This window comes from Hippocampus zosterae, chromosome 2, assembly GCF_025434085.1.
Source record: "Hippocampus zosterae strain Florida chromosome 2, ASM2543408v3, whole genome shotgun sequence".
NCBI classification, from domain to species: Eukaryota; Metazoa; Chordata; class Actinopteri; order Syngnathiformes; family Syngnathidae; genus Hippocampus; species Hippocampus zosterae.
Genome location: NC_067452.1, coordinates 9756731 through 9775015, shown reverse-complemented (window position 1 = coordinate 9775015; position 18285 = coordinate 9756731). Strand labels below are relative to the sequence as shown.

The 18285-nt window shown below is 42.0% G+C and overlaps 1 protein-coding gene across 6 annotated transcripts in view; it reads right to left on the bottom strand.

Annotated features, from left to right (window-relative positions):
* Positions 1 to 623: 623 nt before the first annotated feature.
* Positions 624 to 18285, bottom strand: part of LOC127595015 (synaptotagmin-2-like) — a 76254-nt gene continuing 58592 nt past the window's right edge. For 5 of the 6 annotated variants that reach the window (XM_052056736.1, XM_052056753.1, XM_052056760.1 and 2 more), the window contains 8 exons: positions 13312 to 13525; positions 12829 to 12989; positions 8206 to 8343; positions 7678 to 7845; positions 7093 to 7260; positions 6340 to 6457; positions 5604 to 5737; positions 624 to 5442 (listed from right to left, as the gene is read on the bottom strand). In XM_052056736.1, coding sequence (XP_051912696.1) covers positions 5227 to 5442; positions 5604 to 5737; positions 6340 to 6457; positions 7093 to 7260; positions 7678 to 7845; positions 8206 to 8343; positions 12829 to 12989; positions 13312 to 13507 — 1299 coding nt within the window. In that variant the 5' untranslated portion in view covers positions 13508 to 13525 and the 3' untranslated portion in view covers positions 624 to 5226. The remainder of the gene's footprint in view (positions 5443 to 5603; positions 5738 to 6339; positions 6458 to 7092; positions 7261 to 7677; positions 7846 to 8205; positions 8344 to 12828; positions 12990 to 13311; positions 13526 to 18285) is intronic. The other variant, XM_052056766.1, reaches the window with a different exon arrangement.

Genomic DNA, 18285 nt, shown 5'->3' with positions numbered 1-18285 from the left:
GTCAGCAAAGTTCTGATTATTGATATCTCTTAAAATGATCTTGAACAATTAACCTGGTGTGGGGTGAGTTGCTCCACCGATAATCAGGGACGAAAATTTACAAAACCTGTTCAACATTTCCAATCACAAAACCTTATGTGAGCGGTCAACACTGAGTTCGGCCAAGCAACAGATTCTCATTGTGACGTGACGCGGCCAATTAGGAAGTAACTGGAAGCTGTCGTTGTTGCTGGATTACACCAATGGAGGAGGAACTGGTTTTTTAGAGTGTAAAACATGCCTTCGAAGTCATGAAAGGAAAACAGCTTGCAATGCAATCTTATTCCCGGATAAGGTAACCGGCAAGCTTTTCTCCAGCTTCCTCTACTTCTTTCCTCTTCTGGCAGCCTCAATGCCCGCTACCATCATGCTGCCATTCACGAGTCAGTCTCGGTACTGTCAGTGGAAGCGTGGTTATGTGTAGCGTTCTCTGTGGATCATCGCGATTATAATGCAGTAAGTTATTAGCACACATACGGGTACCGCCCTTCCATTTTTGGGGTCTCATTTGAGAAATTGTAAAAGACCGGCATGCGTTGTTCTCTCTTAACACAACTGCACCACATATTGGACACAAAACATCATTGTACTTAAAAGTTCTTTATTTCCTATTTTATTTTTGTTTTTTACAGAACTGGTAACACATATGATAAACTTGTAATAAGTTATTTGGCTCCCTTGATAATGTTATAAGGATCCCCGACATTTGTCCACATAAGGGTCAAGAGGAGTTTGTGAGCAATGTTTGTGTCCAGTCAAGGGCTAAAGCATGCGATCCACAGTAGGCACAAGTACTGACATGAACACGCGCACCACGACACAAGACACGAAGGAACACAGCTAGAGGACACAACCTGACAGTCCTCCGATCCATTGCTTTCGAAGAGAATGACAAAGAGAAAGAAAAAGGAAAACATCTTGAATGAGAGATGCAAGCGTTCAAAAAGGGGTCAGGTACAGGAATTTGGCAGTATTCACGATGTCCATGTTGTAAACATGGAGGCCGGCATTCTTTACGCACAGTAAAAGCAGAATTTGGGGAAGAACTCCAGGCGCTCACTTCTTGAGAAGAATGATTGATGATTTACACAGGAACAGGACAAGGACACAAATATAAAGGTAACATTCAGGTAGACAAATGCACACATTCTGCATCTGAAGAATACGTCATAGAAGGAACATAAGTGATTGCACATTTTGCTCAATAATAGCACGAATGAAAAAAAGCGAGTGATGACAGTTGAATGTGTGTGTTTGAAATTGATGAACGTTTTCCCTTTTTAAATCCCAGAATTAAAATATCTAAAACAGCTGCGCACGTTGCGTGTTACAAACAAAGATAGTGAGCAACATTTGAATACAAATGCACATTTAGGAATGAATGTGAAAGAATGATGCGAGTGTTGCACCATGGCTGCTGCGGAGGGTTGTTACTTCAGTTCCAAACAAATACACAATCCTTTCTGTACCGCAACCGAGCTTCGTCGATTGTGACAATAGCAGAGACTGAAAATCTCATCAATGTGCTTGTTTCTGCAGTTACTTTTGCTTTGTCGTCTCACATGTTACTGTGTAAACAAGTCTGGCCCTGCGAAATCTGGCAACAAATGCAGTTGGTCGCAGCAAGGAACTGGCCGCCTTTCCAAAACACTGAAATATTTTCTACTCAGATCATCAGCGGAGCAGTAAAAGCTAATACTTGGCCAAGTTAAGCAAAATTCCTTTTGCTAGTGTTTGTAATTTTGAAAACATTAACAGTTTTTACACGAAGCTAACCTCCTGCAAAGGGTTGTATTTCTGTCTACGATAGCAGCATTAGCTAAAGCTGGGGCGGAGGTAACCCTTCCTACTACCTGTACTGTATTATTAGCTTAGCCTTGCTCCAAACAATGGAGCCATGACTATGGTTCTGGTGAGAGTATTTTACAGCATGGTCTTTAAAGCTATGATCAGCAACTTGAACCTCTCTAGCTAGTAAATATGACAACACTATTATTATTATTATTATTATTATTATTATTATTATTATTGTTTTGTAAAAATTAAGCTCAATTAGCTAAGTGCATCCAGCTAGAAAAAGCATTGCTAGCTGTTGAGTTTACATTTTTATAATCAAGCAAGCCAGCATTAAAATGTTTGCTGTAACAAGTTGTTCTTGGTTTTGTAAAAATGGGTTTGAAACCATTTTGTTAGTCATTTTCATCAAAACTATGCTAAGCTAAAAAGCAGGCAACCCCAGTTGAGTTGAGACATTACACTTAATGCCCTCAGTACATCATTTTGGAAGGGTTATAAAGAATGGTGTGACATGACGGTGATAAATAATACACTCACCCTACCATTGTTAAAAGATAGGCTACTGTCAATGAATAAATAAAACATACATCTGCCCTAAAAAAGTGTTGTGGATGCACACATTTGTCTTACATATTGCCCTCTTAATGAACAAAGAGCTCCAAACCGAATGTCAGGACCAACTCTGCAGCTGAGCTCTAAAGAGTTAGTGCTTGAGTTTTATGGCTTTAGTTTTATCATTCAACTTCTCTACATATATTGTATAATAAACACAGTTGAAGACACATAGCCGAGAAGGTCATTTGAATACAAAGAATAAATGAAAAGCAAGGAAAAGTGGGTCGGGGGGTGGGGGACAGGAAACTCCAAGTCGTTTGTGATCAGTGGAATAGGCTTGTTCATTATTTTGGCCCCGCTGGAAGAAATAATCCAGACATTACTGTACTTTATTTAGGATCACCATTGGCACAAAGATTATAATACAGCTATTATTTTTGCTCTTTATTGTAATAGTCAGGATATTTTTGGAAACTGTAGGCTTGGAGACTTGGATACCCTTGTTCCATACATTAAAAACCAAAAAAAAAAAAAAACTAAACTAATGCAAAACAAGATTGAAAGTAAAGCCAAAGTAGCTTTCATATAAAACCTGAACCAAGATGTATGGTAAGCATGTTAAAAAAAAAAAGAAGAAAATTATAGTACTCGGACCACAAGGGATTAGATAGCAAGCATGCGGCTATATTTTCATCCTACATGAACTCACGCACAGTACTGGACGACACACTTGCTTAAGAATTTCAGGCGTGGAAAGGATCCTAGTAATTAGTAGTATTACGCTAACATCTGGATAGCATTCCCTCCGATGACCCTCATGGAAAATAAATATTCATTTGTTTCATTTAGAAAATATACAGTGCATCTTTTTTTTAAACCACTTTTGATGTGTTAATAAAATGACAAATGACACCCATTTAAGTACACGAGATATTTTTGCTCCGTCTCTAAAACATGCTCTTATGTACAGTATTTTGTATAAACATGCAGTTTCAACATGGATGAACTATGTGTACAGTATAGGCAAAATTACACCAACGGGTTGCTTGATTGCTTCCATGTCGCCTTTTCTTTAGTGTTGTCAACACAAAATTGATGAAGAATTCTTAATAATTGGTGGCAATAAAGAAAAAATGATTATCGCTTCCAAAACGCATTTGATCCATATTGACGAAGCATAGTCAACTGGTAGTTTTTGCTGTGAGTACTGGTGCAGTTATAGTTGTCCAATTGTGCTCATGAAATGAAGTCTTTGCAATTCAGAAACTTGAGCTATTTAAAATACAGTGAACCGAAGACAGTACCAGAAATCAATTTAACTAAAACATTCCATCCCCTCAGAAAAAAAGTAAATAAATCAGACCAAAGAACAGCGTGCTACCGAACAGAATTTAGTGCAATAAAATTCAGCCGCTCGGTACACTGTGCATGAAACACACACCAATCAGTGCCGTGCACCAGCCATTATCTTTGCAATTCAAGACAAGTTACACCCAAACAATTGAAAGACACGCAAATCTGCGGCATAAAGTACACACAATCACCTCCACAGATTATCCCGTGAATAATTCTTCCTAAAAGTAACCATTAAAGCTCTGGCTTTGAACAATGTTTAGATGAAACATTTGGAGTTAAAGTGCTTGAGGAATTAAGGTGTTTTAAATAAAATAATGGCATAAATCAAAACGAAGCGAACAACAACACTAAGCGGAAGGCGTCCCTGGTAGTTGAAAATTGCTTATTTTGATACTTGGAAGGCTTGTCTCCTTTATGACTGTAGGACAGTACAGCGGTGAAACCCTTATGTGGAGTCCATGACTTATGGCAGTAGCACTGAATGAGTGAGATACGGTGCCGTTGGGACGGGAGATGGTGGACGGCAGGCAGCGACAACCGACACCATGTCAATGTCATGTCGTTGGTGGGAGCAGTCGAGTCTTGGTCCTTGTTGCCACTCTGATAGTCCCTTGAAATGATATTTTGCAATCACAGTCAAAGACACATAAAACACACACATTTGCCCTCATCTTTGAAACCGAAGATCCATCTACCCATCCGCATGGAGAACCCGCCTTCATGAAATACGATCAAGTGGTTTCTCTCTCACCGTGCTTTGATCATAACAACCCGTGTAGAAAAAAAGGCGTGGCGTCTCCTCTCAGTATTCCTGAGATGATGGGTGGAAGGTGAACTAATCGAAAAGGCAGTGTGTCCGTGGGTAACTGGATATGTGCCTAACACTACTTGCTACCCAACTCTAGGAATGTACGTTAACCGAAAAGAATGGCCGAGTAAGATAAGTGGCAGGTGTGGAGCGTGGTGCACAATACACCCAAGGAATGGACCTGCTTGTGTTATTCCTCTATCATATGGCAGTATAAAGCATTTTTATTATTAAGCACTATCATAAGCAGACTGTGTCGCTAAAGGGAAAGGTATGATATAGATGACGAATGGGTGTTTAATCCCCCTGCTTGCTAGATTCCCATTTAGCGCTCTAACTGTTCATCGTAGTTGATGCTGTACTTTCAGTAACAGAACCACAATCCCAATACAAAAATAGATCTAAAGAAAATCAACAGAGCATCTGTCCATCCTCTAACTTGTCGTCTTTTTTTTTCAATGGCATGATTTCATATAACCTGATGGTTTTTTTTTAAGCTCTATTTTGCATCATGTACTGTATCTATGGATCTTTTGAAAGATGGTAGAGAGGAGAGGCAGGGAATTGGGAGGGTGGGGGGGATCATAATATACATTGACACGTGGGATCATGTGGACCTGATCGGAAACATGTGGGTCATTCCAGGGCACCGTGGGGAGTAGGTTGGGAGTTTACTTCTTGGCAGCCAGGGCAGCCAGTGCGCCATCCACCTCCTCCTCTGGCTGCAGTGGATGCCACTGGGCAATGGGGCGTCGGGGGTTGGCCAACATGTCGGACCAGTGTTTCAGCCCGGCCCCAGTCGACTTGCTCCCTACCCAGATCTTCCCGATGGCATCGTTTTTACCAATTTTGTCATAATCCAGCACTGTGATCACAGCTTGAATTTTCTGGGAATTAAAAAATATATATAAATATATATATTTATATACAAGAGAATATGTCTTAATCAAGTAAAAAAAAAAGAAGAAAACACCTAAATGAGAAAACTCTTACAACTTTCCAATATACAGTATTTAGAGACTATTAAACAATAAGCTCCTGTTCTCACCTGCATTTGTTCGAGAGGAATCTCAAAGCTGAACGACTCGTTGTAGTAAGGATTCAATGTATTCTTCTTAACTGTCGTCTTCTTCTTCTTCAGCCTCTTCCCATTCTGTAGCAGGTTAATCTTCACATAGGGATCTGAAAGACGGATAACACAATGAGCAGGACACGAAGGTTTGCCTGCTTGGGCTGCAATGAAATCCTGTATCAACAGATGGAGCCACAGCGGATTTTGGGGGGAGTGCAATGTGCTGCATGGTAGGTACAGTAGGTACTGCTGAATCTGCATGTGACGCACTCCTCTATAAACTAATTGAAAGCCTGGTCACCTGTGGGATTCTTTTTTTTTTTTTTTGGTCAAGTTGAACAGAACGTCCCAACTTCACTGGAATTGGCTTTGAAGGCAAATAATTAAGTGGAGAGAGGAGAGAGAAAAACCCAAATACGCCTCTCCCAGATATTTTTCACTTTAATGTTACATATAATTGAATTTAAACATCATTGTTATGGTCATTCATTCATATTTTTTCTTTGAGCATTTAGGCATATTTGTGTCAAATGTAATCTCTGACACTTCAAAAGTATTTTGGAGCAAATGGTCGCAGGGCAGTTCCTAACTTGAAGCTCCACTGTATTCTCAGGGTGTAGGGATAGTCACACCAGGGATGTGCAGCTGTAAACAAAGGTGCCCGAGTTCTTATAGGATGTAGTGTGGCAGGGGCGACTCATGCTTGACAAACCTGAAAGACCCCCCACGTCCATTTTCTTCAGGTTCTTGGCCTCCAGAATGCAGATTGTGAGCTTACCAGCAGTGGGTACATAACGAAGAGAGATGCAAATGTCACCCAGCTTCTCCGGCTGTTTTAAGAATGAAAGGTGAGAGAATGTTAAAATACAGCGGCCATGGTCTTGAGAAACAACGGGACGCATCATTAGCGCCAACAAAATCCTCCATACTACGCTTGATTACAACGCTCTTGAGAGACCGCGGGTATAAATCAACACCCATTTTTGTCATCCGCCTTTTAAAGCAGAACAGCCGGCTTGGCCACGAAGCAAGACAACGATTTTCTGAACTTTAGAGGGATGTCTGTTGGAGTTTTGCTTCCAATCAATTCAATACATTTGTAAGGTTATCGAAAGGAAGTGCAGGCTCATATTGTCATTGTAGTTCATCCTGAATGTGTTTGATGGTACTGTATTCCACATCAAAGTCATCCATACCGTTACGGTCCTTGCTTTGTGAAGTTTGGTTACACATAGGTGGAAGCATAAAATTCCAATGAATCCCCAATGGCGTGATGAATTAAGAATGAATCGGTGCATCCAAAGAGTTTTCTCTAACATAGTGCCTGTATGTAGAGCAAACTGAAGTAATGTCGTGGGCTTCCTAAATGCAGCGAAAATTCCATCACAAGAAACTAGGGAAACAGGCAGTAGCTTTGAAGAGGAATAAAGCTGCAGGATAGCACTTTGCTTCTCGACTCTCTTACCTCTTCTTGGTCCGCGCTGTCTAAATCTCGCCACTCCTCGATTGGCTTTGCCAAGTCAAGGGTGTTCATGGGTATTTTAATCTCGCCAATGACATCATGTTTTGAGAAGCGATCAAAGTCATAGACAGACATGACCAGAGTTTTTCCTCCCATCTCTTGGAATGGAATCTGGAAAACAAACCAATCCGAAATTAGGGAATAAAAAGCAAAATCCAGATTATCTGCAAAGCAAAACGACATTAGCTGTGACTTGAGTCAGGATCTTACTCATGGTTGGCTTAACACACAGCTTCAGTAGACTTGGCCAGCCTTTGACAAGCTGTTTGAAGTGTTTGTGTGTTAAATTCACCGAGCTTTGTCAGCAGGCACCAAAGGTGGCCCTGTCCTTTAATTTAATTCTCGCCCACATTCTCCTTGTCGGCCACCTTCAAAATGTCTGCCACCTTTTATTGCCAGTGGATGAAAGTATTAGCGCTAATCAGGTGCTTAATTCCCAGAGGGCAGGGAAGCAATCCAAAGCCAGATCATGACTGGTCAACCAGACACGAACGTTTGAAATAGTAACGAAAGAACGACAAGGCCTACCTTAAAGATAAAAGTCTCATTGAAGACTGGGTTGAGGGTTTTCTTGTGAACCTTTGTGTCAAACTTCTTTTTCTTGTCAGGTAGGACAAAGACTTTGACATAGGGGTCAGAGGTTCCACCGCTGTCCATGGAGAGGAGATCAGCAGCTTGCAAGATTCCCACTGTCAGCTAGAAGATGAAACACTTATGAGAAAGAGTCAGAAGAGACGACTCTGCGCATCTTAGTGTATCGGACCAAATGATCCTTCCATTGGCCTGCTATTTGATCAGGCCAAGTGCTGCATAAATACTGAGAATGTGATGAACCAGTATGATTTTGTTTCGAAAAACATTGTACGACAGTACACAGGAAGTGAATATTGAAAACTGATTCTGAACTTTGAATTCTGCAAACTTGAACGTGGCTTTACAAACCAATACCTTTCTTTTAGCTTTGACATTGAAAATTGGTGGAGGACTAATTTCAATCCACGAGATACTTCCTTTGTTACAGTCGCTATACTAGTGTGAAGGGACCTATGTCCTTGCCTTGTTCTCCTGGAAGTCATAATCAATGGAGTACTGCAGCTTGCCAAGCTTCTCCTTCTCCTTCACCTCCTCTTCTTTCTCATCTCCAGTCAGTCCAGGTTCAACATCGTCTTCCTCGTCGTCATCGTCCTGTTGTTTCTGCAAGACAGAGGGGCAGAAGGCAGTAGAGGAAATAGTGAGCGGATGCTCCAAAGTCTGAGGTTGTGCTGATCAACAACCCTCGGCCATCAGCAGACGGACGGGGTAGTCACAGCACCTACCTGTCACTTACCCCTGCACACACAGGTGTTACTAGTGCAATCTGTTCATCGATGACCACGGTTGCAACCTGACTTGATTTCACTATTTCTTGGGTGACACCATTTGCTGTCAGTTAGTTTGTTTGTATTCGCTGTCTAAGATTTAAAAAACGAGGTGATGAAGTTGCCCTGACCTAGAAAACAGTTTCACTGAGTTAATATATGGGGCCGGGGGGCAATTATATACGCACTGAGGTGGAAATCCACTGTAATTAAAAAAACAAACAAACAACAAAAAAAAGTGCAATAAAAGTAAGAGTTGTCAGTTGTTGCTATGTTGACAAACAATCTCCCTTACTGAAAATGACTGTGAGAACTTTCACATGAAAATGGTCTGACCAAGCAAACATAAAAATAACACGTCTGTCAAATGTGACGTGAAAAACAACACCGTGTTCCTGTTTCTTGACATTTCAAATAATGTGTAGTATTTTGTCCAAGCTGAGAGGCACTGAGCGACACAGCAATGAGGAAAAGCCCAACATTTGACCCAGTGATTTCTGACTTGAGTTCTGAGAGTAAAGGCCGTTTGACAAAATAGGGTGACCTTAAAGCAAGACATGATTCCTGCTGTCGGTTTAGCTTCGGACATCCTCGCTTATTCCATCGCTTACGCTGCTATTGTCTCTTACTCTCATTGTAACTAACTGTTGCGGGTATTGGGTCTTTTTTTATGAACATGATGGATGGCATAAGCAATATGACTGTCTCCGAAGAGTTCAATCGTGAGTCTCGAGACAGAATTGACCAAAGGGGCAATAATGTTCACTCAGGCTGTAGGTTTGGAAAATAAAAACTACTTCCACCTGCTGGTTGGGAGCAGGTGGTTTCTGGGAAATGATATGCCCGTTTATCATGTGGCTCCGAGTTTGTCAAAGTCCAATAAAAAAGACTTTCAGTCACGCTTCTTATTCTTGGAGCTAGAGAGTTTTGCTTTTTATTCGCCCTTTCGATTTGGATTCAAGTAGAGTATTGCTGGCTTTCCTAAGGCTGCCATCTTGAGAAAACTCAGATGTCTTCGTAAAAACCGGACGGTCCAGCTACTTTCTGGTCCGCTGAAAGAGGTGAGCTGGAACAGGGCGCATACACATATAAAACACACAACCTTACTCCACTCATTTTTCTCCCAACACACGCAAACACTCGGCTGTCTTGCATGCGGTCCAGCGTGCATGCTTGATAACTCAAGCCCTCTTGTAAACTCACACGATTGTACCTATTTGTGGCATTCCCTATTTTGGTAGTGGGCAATGCGTTTCATTCAAACATGCCAGGCCACAAAATGCAGGGTATGTTTCTTTCTCTCAATGAATCACCTTGTAGCTTGAGCACGGACAGTTTGAAAAGGGCACACATTTTTGTCAGGGCCGAAAATGTCGGAACTCATGATACTGCCTTGAGAATTGTCAGGTTTCCCCGAAAACGCCTGGGGAGGGTTCTGGGGTAAGGACATGGTATGTCTGGATGCATGCCCTTTGCTCAACATGGGATGACTATCAAGAAGAGCTTTCACGTGGAGAAACAGTGCGGTGACCAGCATTATCCTTGGAATGGACTGAAACCAGGATTCTCAGAACGGCAGATGCGGGGCAAACATTCAGGCACGCCATCTCTTTCTCATCAGTCACCTTGTGTGTCAGCAGCATGGGTCATCCAGGAAAGTTACTCTCAAGTCAAGTTGTGGCCATTCAATGTTACCTACTGCAAGGCTGTAGGCTGGTCTTTGTCAAGAGATACAAAACAAAACAAGTCTTATCCGTCGTGGAACTCGGAGCATGTTTGCACACGTGGGGCGCCAGTGAGTCAATTTCAGACATCAAGAGCAATTCGTTGCGAATCACTGATAACCACGTTGATTTGTGTGGCACTACAACGGCCCATGATGGTGGAAACAAGCCCAAAGTTCACCGGGGGTTGCGTTTGTAAGACATTATCCAGCTTAGCCCTTGCACATGCATGTTAGTGATCTCGAGTGAATTGCCGAGTGCACTCGTCATTCAAAAGGCTCAATCAGAGGGGGGGGGGGGTTCATATTCACTTCAAACCATCCGCATTAAAACGGGTCTCTGTGGCGTTTCACATTTGTGAAGAGAACCATCTCTGTATCAAGACATAGCAAATTGGTGCGGCATGTCAGTTCAGTGGATTTTGCGAAGCAGCTTAATTGCTCCCAAAGATTCCTCAAGCACCAGCAGCACCTAAACTTGCAAAGAACTAAGAAAGCCATCGCACTCATTGACATCACCACTGCAATCCATCCCTTCAAGCCCAGCCCGCCCCCACAGCTCCCCCCCTCCGCACTGGTCTGCGCTTACTCAGAGCGGCCAGAGAGGGGTGCCGCGTGCTATCAGACCTACCGTAGGCAGAGAAGTCCACCACAGTCAAGATACACGGAGCACATATAAGACACAAAGCAGGAAGGAGGAGAGCAGAGACAAAGGAAGAGATTGAACTCACAGCAGACACCAAAGAAGGGTAATCATAGCAAATGCAGTCAGCTAAACTGTCGGGAGCGAGGAAAATGACAGAGAGGCCAACCTCCTCATTACCACAATCGTATCTTGTGCAGCAGATCCATTGTGCCTTAAAATAACTTGACTTTTAGATGTTTTGTTACGCATCTGGATGAGTCGTCCAATCATCGCTAAAGCATGTAAAAAGAAATTATGATTATCAGACCCGGAACAATTGTTCTAAACTACTATTTTTATAATCACTCTTGAAAGGTTATGAAAACAGTGTTGGGGCTGAGTTGAATAGATAGGACATGTCATTTTCCACTCAAACGTGTGTGTGTGAGAGAGAGAGAGAGAGAGAGAGAGAGAGAGAGAGAGAGAGAGAGAGAGAGAGAGCAACGATAACAGTTACAGTTTGACAAATACATTGCATAACAGAAGAGAGGAAAAAAATAATAAAACAGATAATAATGCTTGGTTAGAGTGTTATTTTCATCTGTGAAGAATAGACTGACCTGGTTACAAAGCCACTGAATAGAGTCTTTGCTCATCATCTGCAGTCTACTGTTGTTCAAAAAGCAGTAATAAACGTCGCCAGTGGTCTAAAAGCCATTCGGTCGTTTCTTCTCTCAGTAGTTACTGCATAGTGTTTGTAAAGTGGTAAGAAACAGGACCTCTTAGTTTCTCTTGAGTCAAAGCTATGGCGGCCTGCACCCAGGGATGGGAATCAGGAGAAACATTCACCAATACCACTAATGACTTCACCTTTCCTGATCGCCAACCGGTCACAAACCTTGTTTTGAAAACGAGAGCTACTTCACAGGTCTCGGTAAATGGGATGGGCTACTGGTTCTGATACACACTTCTGAAATTTCAAAGTCGCTCAAATGACCTGTGATTGTGTGCTTAGTCATAATTATTGATATTTCATTAATCTTTTTGAAATACACCGCTCGTGATAATTTCTCACAATAATTATCAACAATGATTTAACAAGGTAGGAAACTGATTAATGACTAAATGCAACACTTTATTTCTGTAAATCTCTACAAGTGTTTACATTTTGAAACATTCACTTTTACAACATTCCGAGGAAACCGAAATGTCACATCACCCGCGAGCAATTTTCATAACAGGCCTGCGAGCTATTGGTGTGGTCCTTGGGGGCTACCTGGTGCCTGCGGGCATCATGTTGGTGAACCTTCTGTTCGACCTATTTGTCTCCACTTGCGGAGAAAAAAACAAGAGGGCTATTTTCAGAATTTTCAACTGAAAATAGACACAACTAAGTCATTTTAGCAATTTCAAATCTATCTTTTCATCTATCCATCTGTCTGGGTGTCGCGCTTTAAAAATGGACATTGCTACTCAACTACGTGGCATGCTTATCACAAGTTGATTGTACAAACAGTGGTTTATTTCGCATGTAGAAGATGACTTTTGAAGATGTGTTTTATCATTTGAAACTTACAGGCAGGTTTGGAATCTACCATCGGTAAACTACGCTTCAGAGAATATTAAGGTATCTTTGATTAGAAGAGTGGAGTGAATGAATAGAAAATGCAGGTTATTGATCAAATTGAACGAAATTGTTTATGAAAAGCCCTGAAAAGAAGACCAATTCCTAATAGTTAGACTTCATCAAGCAAGGTGGAAAAGGCTGACAAAATGACATGCTTTTGGAAGAGTAGCGACTCAGCCAATCGTTTTCTGATTGGAAAAACGAAAGCAGTTGGCGTAAAAATGGATTTGTGTGCCTTTATGATTCTATTTCCCAAATACAAAGCCATATTATTAATCACGTACTAGTCACAATCAAAGGCTTTAAAATGGGAAAGTACCCCAAACTCCCCCACAGTGTCACTTACCTCTCCGCCTTTGAGGTTCTTCATCCCCATGTCACCCTTTCCCTTCTTGCCCTTCTTGTTCTTCTTCTTCTTGCAACAACATTTTTTGACGATGCAGAAGCAGCACGTTAGAATAAGTAAAGCGGCGACCACAGCAATGGCAATGATGGCCCAGGATGGCACTGAGGATGGAAAACAATTCCACGTATAGGTGAAGCATTTCTAACCCGAGAGGAAAGAAACAAATAGTTTGACATTTGACCGAACACTCGTTTAGCCTTGCCCATGTCATGCTCCGGGCCAAATATATTTAGTCGGAGGTGGCACGCCTGCGATTAGATTGAGGGAAAATTAGATTTCTCTGCCATTAGGGGGGGCAGCCACTGATCAATACCGAATAAAGTCGTTATGAGGCAGCCAATGCCTGCAGCAAAAGCAGAAAATCCAATTCCAAAACGGCTGATTCGTCATCACAAGTTGATTGGAAGTTGGTTCAGTACTCACGTGGGATCTTATCGATTTCATTCAGAAACTTGTTTTTGATCTCGTCAAAGGCATCGTTCTTGCTGACTGGCTCGGTGGAGTTGTCTGCAGAGACGAGTGCGACAGGGGCGGGAGTCACAGTCAAGGCACTGGCCCCTGTTGGCTTGGCAGCGACCATGGGCGTTGTCTGGTGCTTGAACAAGTTCCACTTAGTCATTTAGGCTGCACACAGTCCCTGAAATGACATCAGGAAAACAATCATTTCCCCTGTTGTCTGTCATGCTTTGGTGGTGTTCAGCAAATGACAACCGAATCAGCGCTCATGCGCAAAAAATGGCGCTAAGCGCTAAGCTAGTCAGCAAATTCCCTTTGATTTTAAGGCAGGGTTGCCCAATACATCGATTGCAATCGACCGGGAGCCAGTGGACTGGTCCCAAGTCGACCGCGAGAGGTGGGAGGAGGAAATGGGGGAAACAAAAAGATTTGTGTGGTCGCTTCAAAAGTCGATCTTTGGGCAAAAACGTTTGCCCTAGGTGGCAAGCTGACCCGAGTAGTAAGTAACCGCTGCAGTTCGCATGCAGACAGTGCCTCTTTGAATGGCAACAACGGAATACAAAGCAGATTTGAAGAGGATTGTTCAAGAGAACGAATGCCAGAAGCAAAGGAAGGTGCTAAGCAACATGCATAGTAAGAGAAAAACGTTCTTATGTTTTTGTTTGTGGACTTGGTTGAACTGAGCGTTTGTGTGTGTGAGACAGTGCACACAATATTCATTGTTGCAAATGCCTGGCCTTTGGTCTTAGTACTGTAGGAGTCAATTTCTGTCATTATCATGTTGGTTTTTGACACTTACAATAAATTCGGCTGAGCAGAGGTAGGTGTGTGTGTGTGTGTGTGTGTGTGTGTGTGGGCGTGCGCATTCGCGATGGGGATGCAGTGATGCTTATGTGTGCCCATGTGTATGATTTGCAGTAATATAGTAACCGGCTCTTAGTCTCTGACTGGTTGGCCACCCCTGATTGATATTCACCAATGCGGCTTAGTAGTAAATTCCACTTTACGGCAGTCGAAAGAGAGAGCGAGAGAGAGAGAGACAGAGAAAAAGCACGGGCACAAAACAATTATTCCCTACTGAATGTGTAATTTGCCCGTTTGTGGAACCTGACTGCAAGACTCCATCAGAGGACAATTACCGTACTCAGGTTTTCAGTTTTGTTCAAAGTCTTACACACAGTGTCTAGGTTCGCGATTCTATAGGCAGCTGTTTACATCTTAATCATGTGTTACGTTTCAAAAGGGAATATCGGTCTCAATGTCATACGTATATACCAAGACAGAAGTGAGAGCGTGATTTAAGCCAGTGATTGGCTGGCAACCTGTTCAGGGTGTACCTTGCCTACTGACCAAAAACAGCAGCTGGGAGAGGCTCCAGCATGTCCGCAGCCCCATGTGAGGATAAGCGGATCAGAAAATGGATGGACGGATGTACTGTACATAACTGGAGATTTCTTTTCTGCAATCCGTGTGTGTGTGTGTGTGCGTGTGTGAGCGTGTGTCTGTGTGTGTGTGTGTGTGTGTGTGCGTCCTTTTAATGATTTGTTATTGTAGCATCAGTGTTCGTCATTTAGGAGAAAACAGCTTTTGGATAGCTGTCCATTGTTGTGAGATTTAACATATTAGAAATTCATTTAACTGTATTGGAATATGTTAAAATGTGTGAACACACGAAATAAACAACATTAAAAACATGAAGTTCACAGTTTTGTTTCAAAAAACAAAACTATTTCATCAGCGAGTAGTCAGTCCTTGGTTGGCCAGCCCGAAGAGTAATAAAAAAATCTTCCTGGTGGAGCTTGCCTTAATTAATGCGTGAAAGGGTTGAGGTCGTTGCTGGAATATTAATGAACATAATGATAAATTGAGAAGTTTCACAAATGCATGATGATGCCATTCCTATTCCCTGAACCCTTTGGCCTTGATCCAATCCATCTATTTTTAAGAAACAGAAGCGTCATATTCTGTACAGTGATTGACGATGGCAGCCTGCGCTACGGTCTGACACTGCACCGGTTCCAACATATTTCACGAGGCAGTGAGGTCAGTGGGCGGTGATTTGAGTTCACTTGGCAACAATATTTAAGAGAAATAACCATCAATGCTCAGTTATACATCACTTTTGCTTTGTTTGCTTGTCACCTAACGTTCGCGCCAATTGTGCCTGACCATGAAATGTGTTAGGAGGAACAAAAGAAACGTCCCCACACGCGTCCACGCGCCAAACACATGCTCAATCAGAGCTCTTTTTGGTTCCAGAAATCACCGTGTGCCAAGCGCAGGGTGGAAGCGACAAACTGATGACTGATTGGGCAAGAGCGGAGAAGGATGACAGGAGTAACGAGTAAATTCTTGTTGATTTTATTAACGTCATGGTGATATAGTCGAAAAAGCAGGATTTTTCCATTTCTGAAGTGCCAATGGTGGAATTCCAGCCGCCGTTTATTGCCGCATATGAATTATTCAGATTGAGTTTGACAAGGAGTAGAATGAGCTCGCGCCACTCACGGTCAACTCAATACTGGATATGTTTTGTACATGTCGAACGCCTTGTGCTGCTGATATACTCCCCAAAGGTGAACTGAAATAAATACATTGATTAAATGGTGTTTGTTCTGCATTCACGACAATGTATCTGGTCATGCTGAATGCAGGCAAAATGACTGCAGACCAAATTGTATTAAACGTTTACGGATACGTGCTCAACCATTCATCTCCACTGCTCGGAGAGCGACAGCAAGGACGGACAGAGAGGACAACGGCATAGTTTTTATGAGCGACGGCTTCCAACAACCAGTCTGGTGCAAAATCAACAATTAATCTGCTTTTTCTTGAGGAGCAGCGGTCGCATTCAATGAGCCAATTCCTGAGTTAAAAGCGGTTCTTCACGTCAAGTTTTAATGTTCGCATGTTAACATTGGCCTGAACATGAAGTACAACCGAGGTTCGCCAAATAGTTTGCTCCACCACTGTTCCACCACTTCCATCATGCACCCAAAAATAATAAAAAAGAAGCATAACAATCAGTATATATTGATGACAAGTTGGTGGAAGAGAAAACAAGGTTTTTTTTTTTAACAATCCTTCCATTTAAATGTGACATTTTATGAAAACAGAACCTGGTAACCTAATGATGATGCTGGGGAAAATGTCAGAGGATCTCCAGAGTGATGATGATGGATCATTTGGGCTCCTTGAACATTTGTACAAAATCTCACAGCAATCCATCAAGGTGTTTTTGAGACACTGGTGAAAAAGCGGGTGGCCATTGAAAGTGCTTTGAGCTAAATCATGTTTGAATAGCTTAAAAAAAAAGAACAGACAGAAGGATTAACAAATTTGTGAGTTAAAGGGTTGGACAGATGGGAAATGGATTTTAACCTTGGAGCAGGGAATTCAATCAATCCTTATCTCAGCCTTTTATGACACAGAACTTCAACATATCTTTTCACAAACTGAATCACTTTGAAAACTCAGTGATATACAATTACTTGTAATCAAGCGTATCATGTAAAACATGACATCTTGGATATTTCAGCATTTTTAACTTCATCGTGCTTTGTCACTAGTGTCTCTGTGATTCAAATGGCTGTTACCATGGTGGGGGTAAATTTGAATTTTATCATGGCTAGAAAGTAAATCACTCCTACCTCTGGTGTAGAATTTGAATCGCGTAATGGCATAACAACAGTTTTAATACAGCAGTCTTGTTAACATATCTTAATCCCTTCAGCTCAAATCAACTGTATCTATAGAGCACTTTAAAACAAGCACCGCTGTATACAAAGTGCTGTACATGGAGCAAAAATAATTCACAACAACAAACAATGAAACAATAAATTTATAACAAAGACTGTAGAAAACAAAACCAGTCAAACCAAAAATCAAGTCTCATGCCGAGTCGAAAGCCAAAGAATAAAAATGAGTTTTAAGACAAGTTTTCAAGATAGATAGCGAGAGTGCTTGCCTAACATTCATCGGTAGGCCATTCCAAAAGGAGGGACCAGCAACGGAAAAGGCTCTATCTCTTCTGAGCCTCCGCTTAGAGGAGATAGAGGTTACCTCTAATAGTGTCTGGTCCGCAGACCTGAGGCACCGGGCAGATGTGTAGGGGCGGAGGAGCTCAGAGTGGTAGGGTTGGGCATGGCCAAATGAAGATTTGAAAACAAATAGGATCTTAAAAAGAACTCTAGAATGTCTAGGGCAGGGGTGCTCATTGGGTAGATCTAAGACAGGTCCCAAGTATAGCCGAGGAGTGTCGAGGAGAAAAAGCACAAACCACCATTTGTGTATCTTTGTACATGTTAATAATATATATTTTTGTGTTAATGTACACTGCACTCTAATCATCTTATCAGTCTCATTTTCACCCAAAAAATATTTAAAAATAAAATAAAGCAGGTAAATCTTGAATTTACGGTGGCGCGTGATTACGTCAGCAGAAGTCGTTAGCTCTCAACAGTCTGCAATTGCAGCTTGTGATCAGAACTGTTGCGCTCTATTATCGTCATTATTTTCAGAGTTTGCTTCGTGTACAATTCACTGAGGGCACAAGCAAATGGGAATCTAGGAAGGCCCAGGAAAGCACTTTAAAACGGTACATGTGAGCTACGATAGTTAACAGGCTGCAAAAGTACAAGGACCGCTGGTAGTGCACAGCATGGCCAAAAATTGCCCACGGATAACTGAAACTTTTTCATTTGTAATATATTTAAAGATAAAGAGGAACCATGTATTTCACCATCCTTTTCGTCATTACAAAGGACATTAATGTGGTACCTACTATATTGCTAAAACCACGTTGCGAGGTGGACCCCAAAAAGCAGGCAGGAGGGAAACAATGACCCGGCACCGAGTGTTCGGGCAGGGAGTCCTTTTAAAGCCGCTAATTAACGACCAACAGGTATGCAGCTGCAGGGTAAAGCCCCACAGTGCCACCTT